The 20,855-nt window shown below is 43.6% G+C and overlaps 1 protein-coding gene across 1 annotated transcript in view; it reads left to right on the top strand.

Annotated features, from left to right (window-relative positions):
- The window catches only part of Fam184b (family with sequence similarity 184 member B), an 86,692-nt gene that overhangs the window by 54,426 nt on the left and 11,411 nt on the right, over window positions 1-20,855 (top strand). The window contains exons 7-11 of the mRNA XM_013353291.2: window positions 9,191-9,297; window positions 10,850-10,979; window positions 17,638-17,788; window positions 19,358-19,473; window positions 20,502-20,656. Of these exons, the coding sequence (XP_013208745.1) occupies window positions 9,191-9,297; window positions 10,850-10,979; window positions 17,638-17,788; window positions 19,358-19,473; window positions 20,502-20,656 (659 nt within the window). The remainder of the gene's footprint in view (window positions 1-9,190; window positions 9,298-10,849; window positions 10,980-17,637; window positions 17,789-19,357; window positions 19,474-20,501; window positions 20,657-20,855) is intronic.

Genomic DNA, 20,855 nt, shown 5'->3' with positions numbered 1-20,855 from the left:
CAGCTTCATAGAAAGATTGCTAGGACAGGAAATAGGAGCAAGGATGTGGAGGGAGAGCTGGGGGTGGTGGTTGCTGCTCGACAGATTCAAGGCTCCTTCCCTTTTTTCTTTCTGCTAGGCAGCCTTCTCAGAAGGAGATTAATCTGACAAACTTTTTTCCTTTTCAAGGCACAAGGATAATTGCTTAGAACTTTATTTCCTTCATGGTTTCTGCAAATGGATTTTGTGCTGGTTTATTTTTTCCCCCCTTAAGCATTTGACTTTGCTGAGGAGCACATGAAGAAGGCTATTACTGTCAGCATATGTCACCGGGGATGTAAGGGGCTGTAAAGGAAGAGAGAAATTTCCCTGAAGAGTGCACAGAAAGCTGAATGGTCCTCTACCATATCACAGAGCTGGCAACTTAAATTCTGGGACCCTGCCACCGTGGAGATACCTTATGTTGTCGGATAAATTTCTTTAGCTTTGAAACCTAAACAGAAGACAAGATACTCTGGGTAATGAAACAAAGACTCTTGAATATGGAACTCAGTTCTTCTGGGTCAGTCAGACACATTTAAGCAGGCTGCTGCAAAGGCCAGCACTAATTAGCGATTTGCTTGGTTCTAGAAAAAGATGGGCCAGTCGACAGCATACTATGGTTTCTTCTAAAGTTATCCGTATACTTCTCTAAACTACCTCTGTAGTGACTTTCCTTGGCCAGGTGATTGACCTGCCCGAGTGGATTATTTCTTAAAGGAATCAATCTACCTAGAGGCAGCTTCCATTCTGCTGGGTGATAGATAACAGCTTTCCCCTAATGGCCTCTAATGCTACTGCGGCAGGATGAGCCTTAATTAAGCAGGGATTCACCCGGGAAAGCCTAAATCAAGAATCAAGGGAAGTGGGTTGGATAAAGTTGGGAACTGGTCAGTTATAAAGCCCTGTTTCCCTCTTGGACTTCATTAGAGTCTTAACAATAAATCCATTTTATAGAAGAAGAAAATGAAGGTGAGAGCATTTAGTTGATACATGAATGAAAAAAAAAAAAAGAAAAAGCGGAAGGAACATGACTGCTCCAAGGTCCGGTAGAGGAGAAGGTTTACTGAGGATAGGAAGCAGAGCAGAGCCAGAGGCAGGGACATCTGGGAGAATACAGAGTGGACATGACCAGAACAAGCTGTGCCTTGTGAGGAGAGGGCAGAGGGAAGAGAAGGGAACCACGTGCCCAGCCAGGAGGTCCAGAGTAGGCAAAAAGGCTAGGAAACCAAAATAACTGGATTATATAGGGAAGGGCATCAGGGAGAAGGGCAACCCAGTCCGTGAGCTGAACAAGTTCAGGGTAGGGAGTGGGGTGGACCAACCAGGAGGGCCCTGTAACAGGTAAGAACTAGGGGATGAAGGTAGAACCTGGTGGCCACTGTCTGCCTTCGTATGTTAATGAGCGCTGCAGCCATTTGTCCCAGGTTTGAAACCTACCAAGTCCCATTCCCTAGCAGCTGAGCCCGGATGGAAACACTGGCTCTGACCCTGTCTTGTTCTTAGCATGTGACACATTCACAAACCTTCCAGGAAAAAGAAGCCTCAGTTCTCTTGGGATTGGGGAAAGTGACCGGGACTCCCTCTGTTGCCTCTGACACTAGGCTGGCAGAGGACCTTTCAGCAATGCTTTTGCCCACATGCCATGCTAGAAGAGAAGCCTGAAGAACCAGACTACTTCCTCCCTGGGCCAGTACTTCATGCTCTCCAGCTCTCCTAGTCCACCCTGAGGTTTCTATTTCCGAAGCTGGAGATGCTCTTATTCTTTTTCATCTCTTAGCAACTGGCCTTGTATGTAGGAGTGCCCCGACAGAAATTTAGGAGTCACTTATGTATACTATCATATCATCTGCAAATAATACTTTGACTTTCTCCTTTCCAGTTTGAATCCCCTTGATTTCCTCCAGCTGTCTTATTGCTCTAGCTAGAACTTCAAGTACTATATTGAATAGCTATATGGAGAGAGTAGACAGCCTTGTCTTCTTCCTGATTTTAATGGAATTACTGATAAAAGAAATTGGTCTGTATGTTTGTTGCCCCAGGTGTTCTCCCACAGAACTGAGGAATGAGATTTGGGAACTAGGTCTGGGGGAACAGAGAGGTAGGAGAAGGTCCTGGATTTCTAGCAGGTGTGGCCAGTGGCTAAGCAGGGGGGATGTTGCAGTTGGAGACTGGGATATGGGACAAGTTGGGGGAGGAGGGGTGGGGGGAAGTGGTCTGTGGGATCCACAGGAGATTGGAGGAGGGGAAGACTGCAGCTAGTGTTCTGTTGCAGGGCTAGAGCTGAGGCTGGGGGATGGGTCTTCATCTGCTTTATTTTTAACTTCATATACTTGAGTGTTAATAACACATGAGTACGCTCCAGTTACAGCTTCATGTTTTGATAGCAACTGTTTTTAGTTCTTCTTTATGCAAGAAGCTACAATATGTTCAACCCTTTTCCTCTGAAGGATCTGGACTGTGAAAGCACTTTTCAGGGGCACTGTAGAGGATATAATACATGGTATATGCAGTAGATAAACAAGCTCATCCACAACTAGCGGCCTGAGTTCTCACTGACTGGATAATCCTGGACAGACATTTCTCAATGCTTACTTTAACTTTCCCAATCTATAAAATGAGGTTGATATGAGGGGTTTGTGACAGCCAAATGAATTAGCATATGTCCAGTACTGGGAACACTAATGCACTTAACATACGCGAATAATTCTTCATGCTGCAAAACTTATTCGTTCTCAAGATAATGTCTGACTTTGATAGATAGCACCCTGCACTTTCCTGCACCCTGCACTGATGCTGGTCCAGTGCACACTACAACTACCAGCTTGTGTACATGTCTTTACCAGCACACCTTGTCAATATGATGTTATCTAGCATTTTCAAAATGTTGCCAGTCAGAGTTTTGGAATTTAGTTCAAATATTTGCATGACAGCCCAGTGAGAAGCTTTGCCAAGGTCTAGATTTCATGTGCCTAGCATCACAACAACATGCTGTCGTACAGACAAACCTACAACAACATGAATGATACGGGGTTCAAGATGCTCCAAGGAGCCTTAGAGGTGCTGTTCTGATGGTGGCACATGAACACCAAAGCAGAGTGCTAAATGCCAGCCTCCCCTGTGATGTGCTTGCTGGACAAGGGACTATCAATTTAAACTTAGGTTTTCAGTTGTAAACTTAGGCTGTTGGTTGTCCTGCCAAAGTAGCTTAGTGAGTCAAGAGTGGTAAAAACAACACTATTAATTGAGAGCAGAGTTTCCACGTCCTAAGCATGCAGAGAGGGGTGCCAGGCCTGGGTGTGGCTCTGGGGTGTGTCCTCTCCAAAGTGAGTTAGGGTCTAACTAAACCTTTGTCCTTGTTCGGGCCTGGGTGTAGCTCTGGGATGTGTCCTCACCAAAGTTAGCAAAGGTCCAGCTGAATCTTTTTCCTTATTCCTCATATCCAGTATTGTGATTCTCTTAGGCCCACAGTGTCATTCACTCGTTTTCACAAAGCCAGCCTCGTCTTAGTAATTTTGAAAAGAAGCATTATTCTGGAAGACTCTTGATACAAAGATACCAAACTAGGGACAAAAAAGAGAAGAGATTTTTATAGCAGTCCCTGCCTCAGTTCTCTACGGAAGGAAAAGAGAGCAGCTTTGACAGCTGTTAGTGAGATCGTTCAATCCCCGAGAGAGTGTGGGCATCTTCACTGTACAAGACTTGACGCTGGATGCCTACCCAAATGAGGCAGGGTTTTCTTCTCAGGGGGGCTCAGATTCAAACGGGAGAAAACAGATATCTGCTTAGAGAATACCACGGTGTGAGGAATGCGACAACAGTACCAGAAAGGCTGGCGTACAGCCCTTAGGAGAGGGCTCTCTGGGAGGGCCCAGAAAAGAACAGCATCTGTTGACAGGTGCTGACACGGCATGATCTCACCAGAGTTATTCCAGGAGAAAGCACAAGATGCAATTCTCAAGGGCTGTGGGAAGGGAGAAAGGGATACCATAGGCCTGAGGAGCATCTTTGGTTCGTGGGAAGCCCTGTGTGACTTGCTGGACACGTACCTGAAAGGTTATACGAATCCATGCCATGAGCTACCAAGAGGAAAGCAGCTGTGATGTCTCAAGTGCCCTCAGGCTATGAGGGGATGGTGCTATCCTGGTGTTAGCTGAGGGGGTCTAGTCCCCTCTCATTGGGAACAAGGCTATGAGGGGATGGTGCTATCCTGGTGTTAGCTGAGGGGGTCTAGTCCCCTCTCATTGGGAACAAGGCTATGAGGGGATGGTGCTATCCTGGTGTTAGCTGAGGGGGTCTAGTCCCATCTCATTGGGAACAAGGAGGGATGATTTCACCTGCTGGAGAGATTCCTGGCATCAGCGGAGAATCTCTGGAACCTGAGAAGACAACCTGAGGCAGATCAGCAGCTCCTGTCTGGGACTGAGATGAAGGTTTCTGCCTGCTTACCTCAGGCCTGCTCAGGACTTCAGACAAGTGTGAATACCACTGCGAGATCAGTTGCCATGTACATCATGACAGTAAACACAGAGAGAGCCCTGACTTGCTGTCCAGAGGCCCTACAGCAACCTGCAGGCACATGCTAGTCTTCTCTTCATATTATGCATGGAAAACTGAGGCCCTGTGTTACTTCTTTTACAGAAATGGCAACAATAACCCTACCCTCCATATCCCCAGAGGACTGTGGTAATAGACAGAAGAAACCAGATGATAGCATTTTTGAAACCATTAAGCATTCTATAAATGTAAGGTGACTTTATAGTATCTATCATGATCATTTCAGCAAAATACCATTACATTAGGGCCTCTATTTTAAGATGAACAAAGTGCTACCTTGGAAAGATTGTCAACTGAACTTTAAAATGACCTTGAATGATCCTGTCCAGGAGATTTCCTGGGAGTGAGTTTTTCTTTTAAAATAGAAATAAAAATAAGAAAAGAAAAAGAAAACCTCTAGATGAGGTTAAGTAACTGAAAGATTTTAAAGTAACCGCCCTTGCTTGGGACGAAGCTCTTTGGTGGATATTTCGGTGGAGAGGCAGAGTTGTTTATTTTGCTGTGTGCACTATGTATATTCTGGTCCCTGCAGCAGTGGAGAGAGCCCTGGGCTAAACCTGAGAACCCAATGGAGAGCCTAAGAGAGATTCGGGGCAAGTAACATACAATACCCTCAGTCCCAGAATCCAGAGTAGCCACTCCTGCTGCGGGGGTGCTTGCTAGGATGACAAGCTCATAACAACTACAGAACAGTGAGAGTCTATTCTGGTTGGAGTTCAGAAAAGTGGGCAGCAGGAAGGGTTGTACTCCAGCTGGAGTTGAGAGATGCGTAATATTCTAATAGTGTCTCTAGGCTGGGAGTGCTCATTCAGCCTCTCCTTATTGCTCTCCACAATGAAGTTCGTTTGCATAATATTCACATGCATTCACATATATATTCACATAAAATATCCTGTTTATGCATGTGAGTGTTTGTATGTCTGTATATAACATGTGTATCTGGCGCCTGCAGAGTCCAGAGGAGAGTGTCAGATTCCCTGGAAATGGAGCAATAAATGGTTATGAGTCACCACATGGGTGCTCGGAATCAAGCCTGGGTCCTTTGAAAGAGCAGACTGTGCTCTTCACAACCGAATCACCTCCCAAATCCACCCCCAGCAACTCTGAATGATGTGTTTGACTTAAACACCAGGTGCATAAGGTCAGGTGAGAGAGGAGGATTTCTTGTGGTTTGTTGGAATTGTCAAGCTATGTGCCACTTCCCCACGGGGACCACATGTTTGTGGGAATAGCAATTGTGTCTTTTTAGTTATTCTTCCAGCACCTAATGTACCTACATGACTGATGTTCAACATCTTTCATGAAAACTTTTACCTGACACAACGGTTTGTCAGGGCCCCACATTGAGGCAACACCGGTCAGGGTCCAGCCCCAGCGGGGTTCGCATGTTACAGGGTAGGGGTGTGTGGGTAGAAATTTTAAGCAGATACAAAAGAAAAAGACAGAGACACAGAATAGAGCTAGGAGGGCAACCCAGTGAATACTGAATCCACCCAGTGTTTATTTCTTATGGTCTTTAAATACCCCACTCCAAAAGAGGGAAAGAAAACAAAAGACCTTTTCTTTTTTTTTAAGACCTTTTCTTTGTGTTATAAGGAACAAATAATTATTATCTTAAAACCCAAAATACCAAGTAACCAGACCCTAGATCAAGACATCTTTGTTAGTACTCACACTTATAGTCAAACCTCTCGTCAATAGCCTTGAAGGAGCAAGAATAGGCCCGAACTCTCTGACCTTTAGTCAAGGTGGAACAGATCCACTTCTGCGGGTTGCCACAAAGGTTGAATGAATGGAGGAGAGGGTATCATTCTTTAGTCCCCAAAATTAAAAGGTTAGATTAGGAAATTCTTGTTTATTTATTATGTATACAATATTCTGTCTGTGTGTGTATCTGCAGGCCAGAAGAGAACATCAGACCTCATTACAAATGGTTGTGAGCCACCATGTAGTTGCTGGGAATTGAACTCAGGACCTTTGGAAGAGCAGGCAATGCTCTTAACCACTGAGCCATCTCTCCAGCCCCTAGATTAGGAAACTCTTAAAGCAAACCTTTGTTTCAGAAGAACTCTGGGGTCTTGTTTAAAAAACAATGGTGTTGGAAGCATGGTCTTTTCTTTCTTTGAGAAAAATTCTGCTAGTCTTGTGTTACTACAATGAATACCTTAGGCATCTTTATGGTCTTGTAAAGAGTTTTTTTCTGGCCCCAGTTTTGGAGTGTGACCAGCCCTGGTAAGAGTCTATGACAGAGGGCCTAGGTTCGTGCAGAAACAAGAACTTCCCCATGAAGCAGGATTTGAGAGAGAAACACAGCTTGGGGCCTGTGTAACAATGTGCTCTTTCTAGAACTCACTTCAGGAGACCAACATTCCCTTCTGAGAGGAGGATCTCAGTGGCCTAGAACTTCTCCCTAGGTCATGAATTTCTATGCCCCTAACTGCGGACAATCTCCCAACACAGCAGCTCTTAGGGGCAAACCACACCCAACATCAGAAACTTCTGTCTCTTAGGGGAAAAGGAAAGTGTTCAGGAAAATGGACACCAATGAATAGAAACAGAAAGAACTACTGAGTTAACTTCCATGTTCAATGAGGAAACTAAGCAACCTTCATCTCTCAGGTTGGTCTGTTTTTTATAGTAAGAATACATGTCATGCGCTGTACACGATAGCTGACTATAGGTACTATCTGGTTTAGCAAACAGATCTCCAGGTGACAGTCATCATGAGTGGAGTGCTCTACTTTTATCTCACTACCACAGCCCCGGGAAATCATTATTCCACTGTCGACCAACTTGACCATGTTTTATTTCCCTAATAAGTGGAGTGATACAGTCTTCGCTTTTCTACAGCGTCCATGTCCATGTGACATTTAATGCACTGGGACTAGATGAAACTTTAAGGCAACAAACAATAACGAAGTCCAAGGGCTCAAGTTTGGGGCAGAAAAGGGGGCCTTAACAGCCTGGGAAAGGGCAGGAGATGCAGAGTGGGAGAGAGAAAGCCCAGGAAAGAATTACAGTTCCCTGGCCTGCACTAACAAATGGCACGCGTGGGTTTTGACTGGCAATATGCAAAAGTGGGGAGGGAGTTATTTTAGTTAGGGTTTCTATTGCTGCAATGAAAAGCCATGACCAAAAAGCAAGTTGGGGAGGAAAGGGTTTATTCAGCTTGCACTTCCATAATGCTGGTCATCATTGAAGGTAGTCGGGACAGCAACTCAGACAGGGCAGGGTTCTGGAGGCAGGAGTGATGCAGAGGCCATGGAGGATGCTGCTTACTGACTTGCTCCCCATGGATTGTTTACCCTGCTTTCTTATAGAACTCAGGGCCACAATCACCGGGACAGCACCACACACCATGGGCTGGACCCTCCCACAATGATCACTAAGAAAATGCTTTATAGCTGGATTTCCTGGAGGCATTTCCTCAACTGAAGCTCCTTCTCTGATGATTCTAGCTTGTGTTGTTGATTACAGAAAATCAGTCAATACAGTTGGTTATCTCAAAGTCTTCTGAGCGATCCAGTTAGCTAAGCCTTGAGAACTGACAGTGTCTTTTCCTCGTAAAAGTGAACATTACCTTACATGGTGAACTTTAATAGACGTTACAGTACATGAAAATGCAGAAGGCGTTTCATTCCAGGTCAGGTTGGGCATGGGAGCCCAAGGACCAGCCTCCCAGCTCACACTGCTTCTTGCTAGTCAAGCTCTTTACATCTAGGATCTCAAGAACAGTTTGAAAAACACAGGTGCAAGCCAACACATTTGTCTACATTAAAAAATAATAAGAAGAAGTAGGTTTGAAAAAGAAGGACCCTGACTCAAGGCCATGCAACTAGCTTGTGGGAAAAAAAATCAGGTTGCAACTTAATACCATTTGCTGAAAGTTGAGAATAAATCTGGTCCTACCTGTCTTATCCCTCTGCCTTTTCAGGGGCAGCAGTTTTCATGATAAATGGAGAAAGGAAAAGAATCTTTGCCCTCTTACATTTCTATGAAAAGGAGAGAGGGATAGCACAAACAAATGCAATTGGCCCCACTGCTAGGAATCAATTCTACATTCTTCCCATCCGTCATTTGTCAGGTTCCATGTTTCCTCACTTGCATAGTGAGAGGGAGCATGCTACAGTCTAGGGTACCAGTATATCAATAATGATGACTACAGTTATCTTTCCTGACCACTGACTGACTTCCAGAACTGCCCTCTGACCTTCCCTCTGCCTCCCTGGGTCAGGCTCAGCAAGGACCATCTGTGTGGCACACTTGGGAATGTCTTATAAGGTGATACAAGGTTCAGGTCTAGCGTGGGAAGGCTCCATTGCATATCCCATTGCAGAATTCACTGATGGGAATTCGAGACACTCTTTCTTGGATTTGTTTTACAATTGTGTGAATTACCTTGCCTACTGCAAATCAGGAAGGACACAAGTGTCAGAACCCACACTAACCACATCCCTGGCTTTGTTCTAGGTACTTCACCATCCTAACCTTATATCTGTCAGAGAGGTGCCCAGTGGGTCTCTGTAGGTCCTGTCTCCCCTGATTTCTGGTTGTAACAAGCCAGGTGAAATCTAGGAACTTCTGTTAGTCTCATCAGCCATTGTTTATGCCTTAGGATCCATGCTCGAAGCCACAGGATCCTTCTCTGGCACTGCCCAAAGAAGAGGGCCCGGAGAAGCCGACAGCGGAAGAAGGAAGCAGCAGCGATGAAGAAGAAGAAAGGTACAGGCAGCTGGGCAGCCTTCTGCGTGTGCCAAGCGTGAAGACTCAGACTGGAGGGTTTGTTTGTTCATCCCTTCTGTCCTTGAGTGCTTACGACTGACTTCACCTGATGCTCAGAGAGAGAGAGAGAGAACAGTTATGTCTTACGTGTTCTTATACACTGCTGTGGCTTTCCATAAACTGCCTTATTTAACTTTCACGCCAACATAGAGAACACTTTATAAAGAACCCAAAGCTCAAAGAGATTAATAATTCTGCCCAAGAGTCAAGCCTAGATGGGTTACAGACTTTTCTTCTATTGTCGGGGAAGAAAGGGGAACTCTGTTGCCAGAGGAAACCCCCATGTATTCCACCTGTATGCCTGCTGCTACTTTATCAGCCATCCTCCAGATAGGTGGTGTTTGCCTCATGGTGAGCTACCTTTGTGCTTGGCTTGGCCATGCTTTGATGGGTTCATATACCTTTGGCCCCTCGCTGAGGATGGAGTGTTAGTTACTTACTAGTTTCTTATTCATGCCTCTTCATGAATGAGACCCAGGCTGAAGAGGTAATCCCCTAATTAGGGCATATTGTTGTCATGGTTATGTGACAGTATGATGGGTTTAATTACTGTATTTTTATACATGCATATCTTTTAAAAATAAAAATAATTTTTTACTTTATATGTATGGAATATTTGCCCTCATGCATGTATGCATACCTGTAGAGGCCAGTATAGGATGTCAGACCTCATAAAACTGGAGTTTAGATATTTGTGAGCCACCATGTGGGTGCTGGAAACTAAAACCAGGTCCTCTGCAAGAATAGCAGGTGCTCCTAATCACTGAGCCACCTTTCCAGCCCAGTACATACATATCTTATGCCTGTGTGTCTGGACCTTCTTTTCTCTGCAAAGCAGAAGCCCTGACCTCATGCCTTTCTCCACAGGGGCTTTTACCCCTGACCTCTGGTCCCCTGGTCTAATGTTCTTGCCATGAGAAATTGAAGGCCTCCGTGTGACATCCCTTCACGCTGTTCAACACGGCGAACACCTAGCATCCCAATTTAAGCATCTTCATTTCTGAGCAAGCTCCAGAGTTCAGAGTGGGAAAGTATCTCCCTGAAAGACATTTGCCAGAATCTTTCCTAAGATGCTTCTTCTCTATTTGAGCTTTTGTCCAGCTTTTCAATAGGGAGAAGCCCAATAATTATCTCCTCCCAGTTTTTATCACCTAGGATAGCCAGTAAAAATTATAAGTATGCTTGGGAAGTGTGAAAAGCTGGACAAAAAAGGTTTGTTTTTTCTTTTTTTCATGTATAGGAAAAATGATGAAACTTAGATATAGAGACCTATTTTTGGAGCCTTTCAGCTCCCTCAGAAGAACTCGAAGCTCACAGTCTCTTATTTGTCGAACATTCGCTAAGATCAGGTAGTTCCTATAGAAACTTGCACAGCAAAACCTAGAACTTAAATTAGGTTGCTTTTTACTCCTCTAGGAGCTCCCTCCTCCCTTATAGGAGCAGTTGAAACACCTACAGCATCTAATAATTATATTGTTCATCTATTCAAAAGGATTGGAGAGCCCCTCAAGGAAGGAAGTGATCTACAACCTCCCCAGGGCTCTGTGCTGAAGGAGAAGGCAGTAGAGATTGGACATCAACCAGAGGACTGGAAAAGCCAGAATGTCAAACTACAAACCCAGGTAGGACATCTGTGGATAGGATATGCCTCACCCAGCCCAGAGTACAACTGTGCCTCCTCCTACAGGCAGCCTTGGAAAGCACACGGGGCCACTTTCCATCTGGGGAGGGTGTTATAGGTCCAGGGCAAAGCAGACTTCTTGGTTTTGCTTATTCATTAGAAACTTCCAGTGTTAAACATGCACATAAATAATAATAAATAAATCTTTTAAAATAGAGGACTGCAAGATGGCTCAGCAGTTAAGAATCTTGGTTATTATTCCAGAAGACACTGGTTTGATTCACTGCACCCATATGACTAACAACAACCTATAACTCCAGTTCTAGGGGATCCAGTGCCTTCTTCTGGACTCCTCAGACACTACATATATGGTGCACACACATACATGCAGGGGAATTGACCATACGCATAAAATAAAAATAAATTTAAAAATGATAAAATCTTTTAAAAAATTTTTAATATTTGTTTTATGTGTATGAGCATTTTTGCCTGCATGAATTTCCTCTGTGCACTGTGTGTGCAGTACCCACAGAAGTCTGAAGAGGGTGTCAGATCCTCTGGGACTGGAGGTATAGATGGCTGTGCACAATCATTTGGGTGCTGGGAATCAAACCTGGGTGTCTGGAGGGCAACCAGTGCTCTCGACTGCTGAGCTATCTCTCCAGCCCCTCCAAAATTTTAAATAGAATGACTATATGATCCAGAAACCTCATTATTGAGCGAGATTCCAAAGATGGAAAATCAGCACATCAATGAGATGTGTGCATTCCTCACTGCAGGGATCCATCAATGAAGAAATCAGACAAAAGTCCTTGTATTTTGTACATAGGGGGTATATACATATACATCAAAGGCTGAGCAGACAGTAAACAGTCTGTATGCTGGGTTTCTGTTTCTGTAGATTCAGCCAACTTCAGGTTGAATATATTTGGTGGAAAGAGCATCTGTTCTGAATGTGTGCATACCTTTTTATTGTCATACTTTTCCTAAACAAAGCAGCTTGATCACTGTAAATATAGCATTTGGTATTATAAGTAATGCAGGAAGGCTTTAATATACAAAAGTGTGTGTGTGTGTGTGTGACAGAGACAGACAGACAGACAGACAGACAGACAGACAGACAGACACTACCCTGTTCCTCTGCAGCTACAGAGAGGCAACTGTATTTTCTACATTACAGAAGAGGTTCTAAATGCCAAACACAGTACATTAGAAGAGTTTCAGGAAGAAACTCTAAGAGTTGCTTAGTAAGGAGTAAGATCTGAGGTGTGAGAGGCTGCCCTGTGGATCCCTGCAAGGTTTCGATTTCTCTGGGAAGGTTCATGTTTCAGCCACAATCCCCTCTTTCCCAGCACTCAAGGTTCTGCCTGAGGGGTCTTCTGAAGCACTTACTGCCAAAATGTCTGAAGCCTTACAGTCTCCCTAGACCCTCAGCTGTTCCAAAGATGTTCCAAAAATGTTCAGCAAGGATGAGGTGGCCTTGGAAAAGCTGCCTTTAAGGACAATAGTCATAGGCCTCAGAGGGACCTGACCTGAGGCTGGATGTCTGTCTCAGCAGGTCTCCCAGCTGTAGCGGGCTCTGAAGCAATGTGCCAGGAAAGGTGGACACTAAAAAGAAATCCCACACTAGCTCAGAGTTGAGTATAATAAAGGGTTATTTGTTTAGAGGTAGACTCACAGATCACAGTCCTCAGCACAAATGAGGAACAACAACCGAATCCAGAAGCCAGAAGAGAGAGGGGACACATGCTTTATGTTAGCATTTATAGTATAAGAGACCATGCCCAACTGGGTGGGTAACTTAAAGAATTTCCTATAGCACACCCCCCTTTTGTTTAAATAAGAGAGTTCTAAGCCTAATACAAAATTATATACAGTAAGAACAAATATCATGTATAAAAATTAGAATTACAACCAGCATAAAAAATATCAAGCAAGAAACATGTGAAGTTTCAATAATTATCCTATCCTAAGGAGTTTAAGTCTTGTATTATAAATAACTTGGCCAAGTTATGAGAGGAAAGTAACTACAGCTATCTAGTCTTCAACCCCATCGAAGACCTGAGAAGGGAAATAATATTACTTGAGTAAGCAGGAAGTGCAATCAAGCAACTTCAAAAATGTATAAAAAATGACAGAGACAACTGGCTATCTGGGCAATCACCCAAAGTCTAATTTGCAATATTGGAGCAACCAACTTTGGCTAAGGCCTAGAGTAACCGAAAGACCATTTTCAGAGGCAGGAGATTTTTCAAAACCGTCTTACCCTGTTTGGCAAAATTTGATAGTCTTTTATTTTCCCCCTTGTATCCTGCTTGTCCTGGCTGGACATCATGGATTTTGTCAGTGGTTGATGCATAGCCAGTTCTTTGCCAGTCTTCAGTGTTCAACATTCTCTCGGGAATAGATCAGTGCTGCCAGGAGCAATTGTGTCTCACTGTCATGAAAAGTCCTAAGTTCTTAAACATTTTAAATGCCATATTCTGTTAGTCTTTAAGAGGTTTGAAGAATAATTATCCATCTGAAATATATCGCTGTACACCTAAAAATAAAACCCTAACATGTAATCCTAACATGATTACAAACTTGACTATTATAGATGACTATCTATTGACTTATGTTTCTTAATTATACATTACATTTTTAAATGAGCTAGACAAATACAATATCTTAATCAAGACCAAAAATACATATACACAGTATAACAAAATTGTCCTTAAATTTGTATCAATAAACCAAGATCCATGCCAATACAAGCCTCCTTAGCATATCCCCCTTTGAATGTAAATAAACATTTATAGACAATATTTGGGAATATGGGCGTAGTTCTCTCCAAACTGCTTCCTGCTGCTTGTTGGGTGAAGTAATTTTTAGGGATGTTCACGGTTATCTTTCAGGGAGTCTTGGTCCATCAAACCACATTAGTCTGGAAGGATTACACAGATTGTCATCCTCTGTGGAAACAAAAGAAGAACCTCTTTTCTAAAGCAACATATCCTTAGACCCAAATTTAAAAGACAAGATGCCTTTAAAGTGTGTATATTGGTTACTTAGCTCCTTTACAGTCAAAAAATTCAAAGAAAACACAATAATATACATAATCCAGACTCTCTGTATATTCCGTCTTTACATGGCTTATCATTTTTTTAATATTTATTTTATTATCTTTACTCCTTTAATCTATGACTATATTCTTATTTGGCCAATTTATAAAAATTATTAAATTATAGGAAACACTGATCAGAATGCACAATATTAAAGCATGTTTAACTTCCTTTGCTTAAAGAGAATAGTAAAAAACCCATGAAAAGTTTAACATCATTGTCAATCCTGGTTTGGAGGACACTGACGTGGTAAGCTCTCTCCTATCTTAGAAGTCACTTAATACATAAAGGAACCAGTGACAGTTAGCATTATGATACAGAAGGACTACACCAAAGTCCTAAATGGTAAATTAAATAGTAATTTGTACTGTTTTTAAGGCAAAATTTAGGATGTTTGGTTCGATGTGATAATAGAACTATAGCACTGACAACATACATTTTTTTAGAGTTTTTACAAATTTAGGGAATGGTGTTAAAGACAAATAGGCTTATTTTCTGAAATAAAGTGTATTGTATATATTATATATAATACTATATATTATATGTATAATATATATATTGTATATATAAAATAACAAAATACTTCTTTTTTCAGGGCCAATGAGTCAGGCCAGGTTTTCAAAAAACAGGACTACCCAAATGGCAGGTTTGGGTGGCTTGGGGTTTCTTTTGTTTTGTTTCAGTTAGGTTTGGTTTGCTTTTTTTTTTTAGTGGTGTTAATCTAAAAAAAGGAGAAATGTCAAAAGAATTCCACTGGTCATATGCATTTTGTGTAAAAAGAGCCCTTACTGTTCGCTTTGCATACATCAACCTTACTTACTTTAACTGCAAACTTTCACACATTAGACAGTTCAGACACACACTTAATCACGCATGCATGCGGTACATAATGGACAGAAATCACCTAAAATTACAGGAGCCATGAAAATCCGGCTTTGTTGTCCACTGCACAATGTCAGCCTTCCACTGCACCCAAGGATGACAGCAACCACAAAGGTTTGTGTGAATTCCACGCGTGTGCCTATGACCATGCTGGGCAGAAGAGAACATGGGATGCTCTGGAACTGGAATTACAGACAGTCATGCGAACTGGGTGCTGGGAATTGAACTTGAGTCTTCTGGCAGAGAAGACAGTGCTCTTAGTCACAAAGCCATCTCCAGAGCCTCGAAATCTGTTCTGTAAGCCAGATTTTATGAATGTTATTAAAAACAGACCTGTGTCTTAAAAAAATATCATTGTTTAAAGCGAGGATTGGATTTTATTTTTATATCCATGTCCTTAATTTTAATAACCTGTAATCATCATACATATATCAAACCTTATATGACTTACTAGAACCTTCCATGATATACTTAAGCATTCTTGTTTTGTCTTCATCTTTCCTTTTCCATTTTGGAAATATTCTGTTTTTTTCTCTTAGGATAAACCCTTACTCTTCCATATAAAAGATTTTTTTTCAAGAAAATTATCTTTTTAACTTTTATTATCAAAATATATCCTGATGTTTACTGTTTCTCTTAAATTTCTTTCTCTCATTCTTACTAATTACTTTTTACTTAATCTCCTTACTTAATGTTATGAGACAAAACATATTTATCAACTTATTTTTATTTTATTTTGTTTTTTGGTGACAGGATTTCCCTATGTAGCCCTGGCTATCCTGGAACTCAGCGACCCACCTGCCTCTTGCTCTGGTGTACAGAGATTAAAGACATGCCACCACACCAGGCTTTATTTACCAATTTATTAAAAGAACGTTTAATCCAAATTACATTTTGGGTACAATGTAACAAATTAAGAACACCACACATTGTTCAACTATAAGGTTCCTTTTTATTTTAAGTCCTAAGCAGACAGCATGGCGTCATGGATTTGTAAAATGATTTTCTTTAAGCATTTCTTTTCTTTGTCTGTGCAGGATGTTACTTTCCATCAAGAGCTGTCCATGATTATAGCTTCCAGTGTCCTTGGAGAGTTATCTTGTGTGAGCAAGACAAAGGCAGAAGTTAAAATATACAGATTAACCCCCCAATTGTAATTTTGGATACAAAAAGACATAAACTTCTTTCTGAACTTTGGGAGATCAAAAACAGCAACCCTCTTGCCACAGATGAATAAACATAGAGCATCTTATGAGAACGCACCCCCAAGGAACTGTTGCCAGAAACAGAGGCTTTGCTACCCATTCTAACAGTCAGAGCTCTGAAATAAACCAGATGGAACGGAGCAGAAAGATACTTTGCAATCAGAGGCATGAAATCAGGAAGGAAAACAGAGCAGAGCAGAACGAGCTAAAACTGAGGCCAACACACACAGCAATTCAATTTGTTAGGCAAGAGCTCCAGAGAGTGCCAGGAACAGAGGAGGGGGAAGTCCCCAGGTAAAAGTACTTGGCTACCGCTCTGGAGTTTCTCATCCTGGAACCGAACCCAAAACCCCAAATCCAGCAGCAGTTGTGATTCCTTGTTAGCCCAACGACATGTCAGGGGGAGTCCAGATGTTGTGCTTGTAGAGTTGCCAGAGTGCTGGTGTTCCTGTTACCGCTTACGAGAAGCCAGTAACCACAGATAGAATTGAATTTGAATCGGTCATTCTCGCTTTCTTCAGAAAGCCAGTCATCAAGGAAGGCAGCAGGCTAACATCCTACAAACTCCCTTATGTCTCATCTCCAGCCAGCAGATCCCATGGGAGGAGGAGGCAGCGGCAGGAAACAGTCAGTCGTTCCAGAGCTCAGTCTTGACCTCTCCCCTCATTCTGTGGATGTCTGGGCTCAAGTACTTCCTGAGATGCTGTGTCTAGTTAGTTTTTCCTAGTATCGACCTTACCTCTGAGCTGGTGAGGAGCAACTCAGAACAAGCCAACTTTTAACAGTGTGTATGTGCTAAGCTGTTAATAGCACGTATATCCATGCTTTCGTTCCATCAAACACAAATGTGTCATTATAACACAGAGTATGAAAGTGCCCCGTCCATCCCTTCTGCTCTCCATCGGATATACAGTGAAGGACATGGAAGTAGAAAGAAGAGAAGAAGAAACAGTCTAAAGGGGGGAGAAAGTGGACATAAGACGGGGTAATGGAGAGCGTGTGGCATGAAATCTGAAAAGGGAACAACTTATTTGGAGGACAGGGGCCAGCAGAAGCATGTGTGAGCGAGGAAAACAGCAGAGAGGGAAAAACAGAACAAAATGCACCACAAGATGGTTATGTACTTTACACACAATTAGGGTAATTGTGTGTGGTGGCGCATGCCTATAATCCATCTGGGAGATAAAGGCAGGAAGATTAGTGATTCAGGGTCATCTCAGCTACAAAGTGAGTTCTAGACCAGGGTGAGCTACCTGGGATCCCGGCTCAAAAGAGGACAAGAAATTAAAAGAAAAAATAGCAAAGTGTAATGAACAAACCACCATAATGAAACCCGTAACTTTATCTGCTAGCTAAAAGAAAAGAAATTACAAAGCCTGTGGTGTGGTCAGGCCATTAGCGCACGACAGTCTAGAGAGCCACAAGAGAGTCCTGTTTCGTGTCTCATTGCTTCTGCTTCTGCCCACAGGCCACAGCGGAGCTCCTGAAGGCCTCCGGTCACAGCATCCAGAGCCAACACCAGGCACACCTCCTGGAGCTCCAGGCCCTTGAGGAGGAAGCCAGACAAGAGCTGCAAGAGGAACATGAGCAGACACAAGTCCAGCAGACTCTGCTGCTTGGTAAATATCCCACTGCCCATCTGGGAGAGCCCAGTCACCTGTGTATTCCACACATGGGAAACAGTGGCAAGCAGGGCACACAGGCCGCAGCAACAATCCCAACTCCATTCCCAACTATCTATTAGACCTGGGAAGCAGGGGTGTGTAGGTGGGGTTTTCCCATCCTAGCAGCTACTTCCAAATTACCACACTGAGGCTTATATTACTTATAAATGCTGATAGCTCAGATTAATTGCTAGTTAGCTCTTACAACTTAATCCATTTCTATTAATCTACATTTTGCCACATGGCTCATGATTTTACCTGTCCTCCATCATGTCCTGCTCCCTCTGCAGCTGGCTGGTGTCTCTCTGACTCCGCCCCTCCTTCTTCCCTTTATACTTAGTTTGGCTTTCCTACCTAACTTCCTGCCCAGTTCCCTTGACAGCTTTTTATTAGCCAATGAGAATAATACATACTCATAGTGTACAGAACGATTATTCCACAGCAGGGGTGGGGGTTCTAGGCTGAATTTTCCTATAAAAATGGAGCTGTAACTGCTCCTACATCATAGAGTTATTATGTGGATTAAATGGGGTGTTAAATATAACATGTCTAGCAAACAATGTGAGTCCAGTAAACATAGTAGATACTATAGTTACCACTCAGTAGAATTCGGATATACCTTCAGGCAGGTTTCATTGGTTTGTCTCAATTCTGTGGCCTTCCATTCCAGTAGTATCTGAAAATTGGGGGGCTCAGGCCCCCAGGCTCCACCTGACTTTTCTCTGCTTGCCTCATGCTATCCCTACTATGAAATTTATCTCCGGTTACATTACAATATCAAAACCCACTCTCAGTGTTCCAGAAGTCAGCAAGAGGCAGTTAAGATCTGTGGGATTAGACTGTCTAGGTTTCAAACTTAATTCCTACACTCACTAGCTGTGTGGCCTGGGAAGTCCACATCTGTCCCGTGAGGGCAATGATAGTGTTCACCTCACGTGGCTGTCATGACTTTTGTGAATCAGATTCTCCTAGCCGATACTGACCTTAGTCTGAATCCAGCTGGATAACAATCTTCTTTCCCCATGAGCCAGCCAAAATCTTATCTATGCCCATGACTAGGAGAACTTGTGAGTGGATTGTCTTTTAAAAAAAAAATTTAAAAAACAGAAAAAAACTGACATAAATATCAAGAGTCTTGACTTGAGACCCTTGTTCTTCCTTTGATTTTTCTGACTTGGAGCCCAGGCCCAGTGTTGCCTCAGGCTCTGGTGTAGACCAGACTGAGGCCAATGCACCTTAACCTAGTCCTCCTCCAGACCAGCGAGAAGTAGCCAGACAGGTGATTCAGAACAAAGAAGAAACACTTGAAACCCTGACTGCTGCTCCACCAGGTGACAGCTGTGTAGCTCAGGGCTGCTTACCTTTTCTGTTGCTAATAATAAAATGGAGCTGGGATGGCAGAGTGGAGGGATTATACACACCATACAGGGTGGTGCAGGACACATCAAATGCCCCTTATGCCATACTGTTACTTCTGTGGTTTGGGAATAAGTTTAGGAATGACCTCTCTGTTCTTCTTTCTAGAGTCCCTGAGGCAGGAGCTGGCAGAGCAGCGATCTGCCTCTGAGCAGGAGAAGGCCCTGGAGGTGCTACCGAATGAGCAAAGGGCCCCGGGCACAAACCACACCTTCACTGCTGGGGTCAGTGCCTTCTAAGACAGCTTTAAGCTCACAGAGAACAGCCCTGTATGGCTGGACTCTGGGAGCTAGATCTCTTCCCTGCTGGGAATGACAAGATCCCTTTCCCATTCCTCACCCCTGGAAACACTTGGCAGCCTGCAGCCTCCCAATTTTGAAAAGCAGAAAGCAGATCTAAAGCAGTTGCAGGTTACTTAGAGTTCCAATACCCGTTCCTACCTCTTAGCCCTCCAGATAGCTGGTCTGGGTCACTCTTCCAATCTGTGGGGGAAATATCTCAGAAAACTCTCCAAACAAACTCCCTATTTAGACAGCACTAATCTGGTTCTCAGAACCCCAGGCAACAAATCTCCTTCATTTTCCTGTTCAGGCTTTGCCCATCAACCCCTTCCAGGCACATCCCTAATTCCTACTCCAGCTGGCATCATCTTGCAACAGTTTGAGCCCCAAGCTTCAGTTATTGGGGTAACACACAGCATAACTTTGTGGCGGTTAGTGGAATAAGCTCTAGATGCCGCAATGCATCAAGGAAAAACCTCCGCCGCCAATGGCTACAAACTGCATCTACAGCCCGGTTCTCTCTTGGTCTCTCGGCACCGGCACCCGGCACCCGCACCCGGCACCCGGCACCCTGCCTCTGCCTCCTTGTGAGATTCCCCCTGCTTGAGGTGGAGACAGCTCCACACTAGGGTCTCTGTTCGCCCAGACCTTCCACACTCAGAGGAAAACTGAATGTTGGTACAGCACAACTGACCCTAGAATCGCGTGACTATTAGGACAGTGACCGCAGGGAAGTGGTAAGGGAGGCATGGCAGCTTAAAATAGGTGCAATATGTGGATTATCGGATCTCTTATTAAACTCTCAGAGGGCCAGATTTGGCCAACACCCCAAACAAGAGACTGCATGGGAGCCCTTCATCAGGAACCTGATACAGCTTTGTCAAGAGCGCCTCCAAGTCCTGAGCTGGCCTTGGTGCCTCCTGGGGGGAAAATAATTTTCCAAAAGTCTCTATCTGCTGCTTTCTCCTCAGGATGTAGGTGTTACAGGGCCTCCTGGTTCTGTGCCCTGCGCTACAGAGAAAGGGCTCCTGGAGGAGAACGCTCAGCTCCAAGACACTGTACTACGCCTGCGCGCAGAAGTGGAACAGCATCTGCAGGAGGCGCTGCAGCTGCGCGAGCAGCACCGGTGAGCCTGCAACCCAGCTTCCGTTCTTTTTCTTTCCCCACATTCTTCTCTCCTCCCTCTTTCCCCTCTTCCCTCGGGCATTGCTTAGAGCCTCTGAGGTCAGAAACAGTACACATAGAATCAGACCAAAAAGAGACAATGAAATGGAATAGTTCAAACGGTGCCGTGCACTCTTGGGTTTTGTTTTATTTATTTATTT

The sequence above is a fragment of the Microtus ochrogaster genome, unplaced genomic scaffold (genome assembly GCF_000317375.1).
Source record: "Microtus ochrogaster isolate Prairie Vole_2 unplaced genomic scaffold, MicOch1.0 UNK5, whole genome shotgun sequence".
Taxonomy (NCBI): Eukaryota; Metazoa; Chordata; class Mammalia; order Rodentia; family Cricetidae; genus Microtus; species Microtus ochrogaster.
The sequence above is the reverse complement of the archived record's forward strand: the minus strand, read 5'-3'. Positions and strand labels throughout refer to the sequence as shown.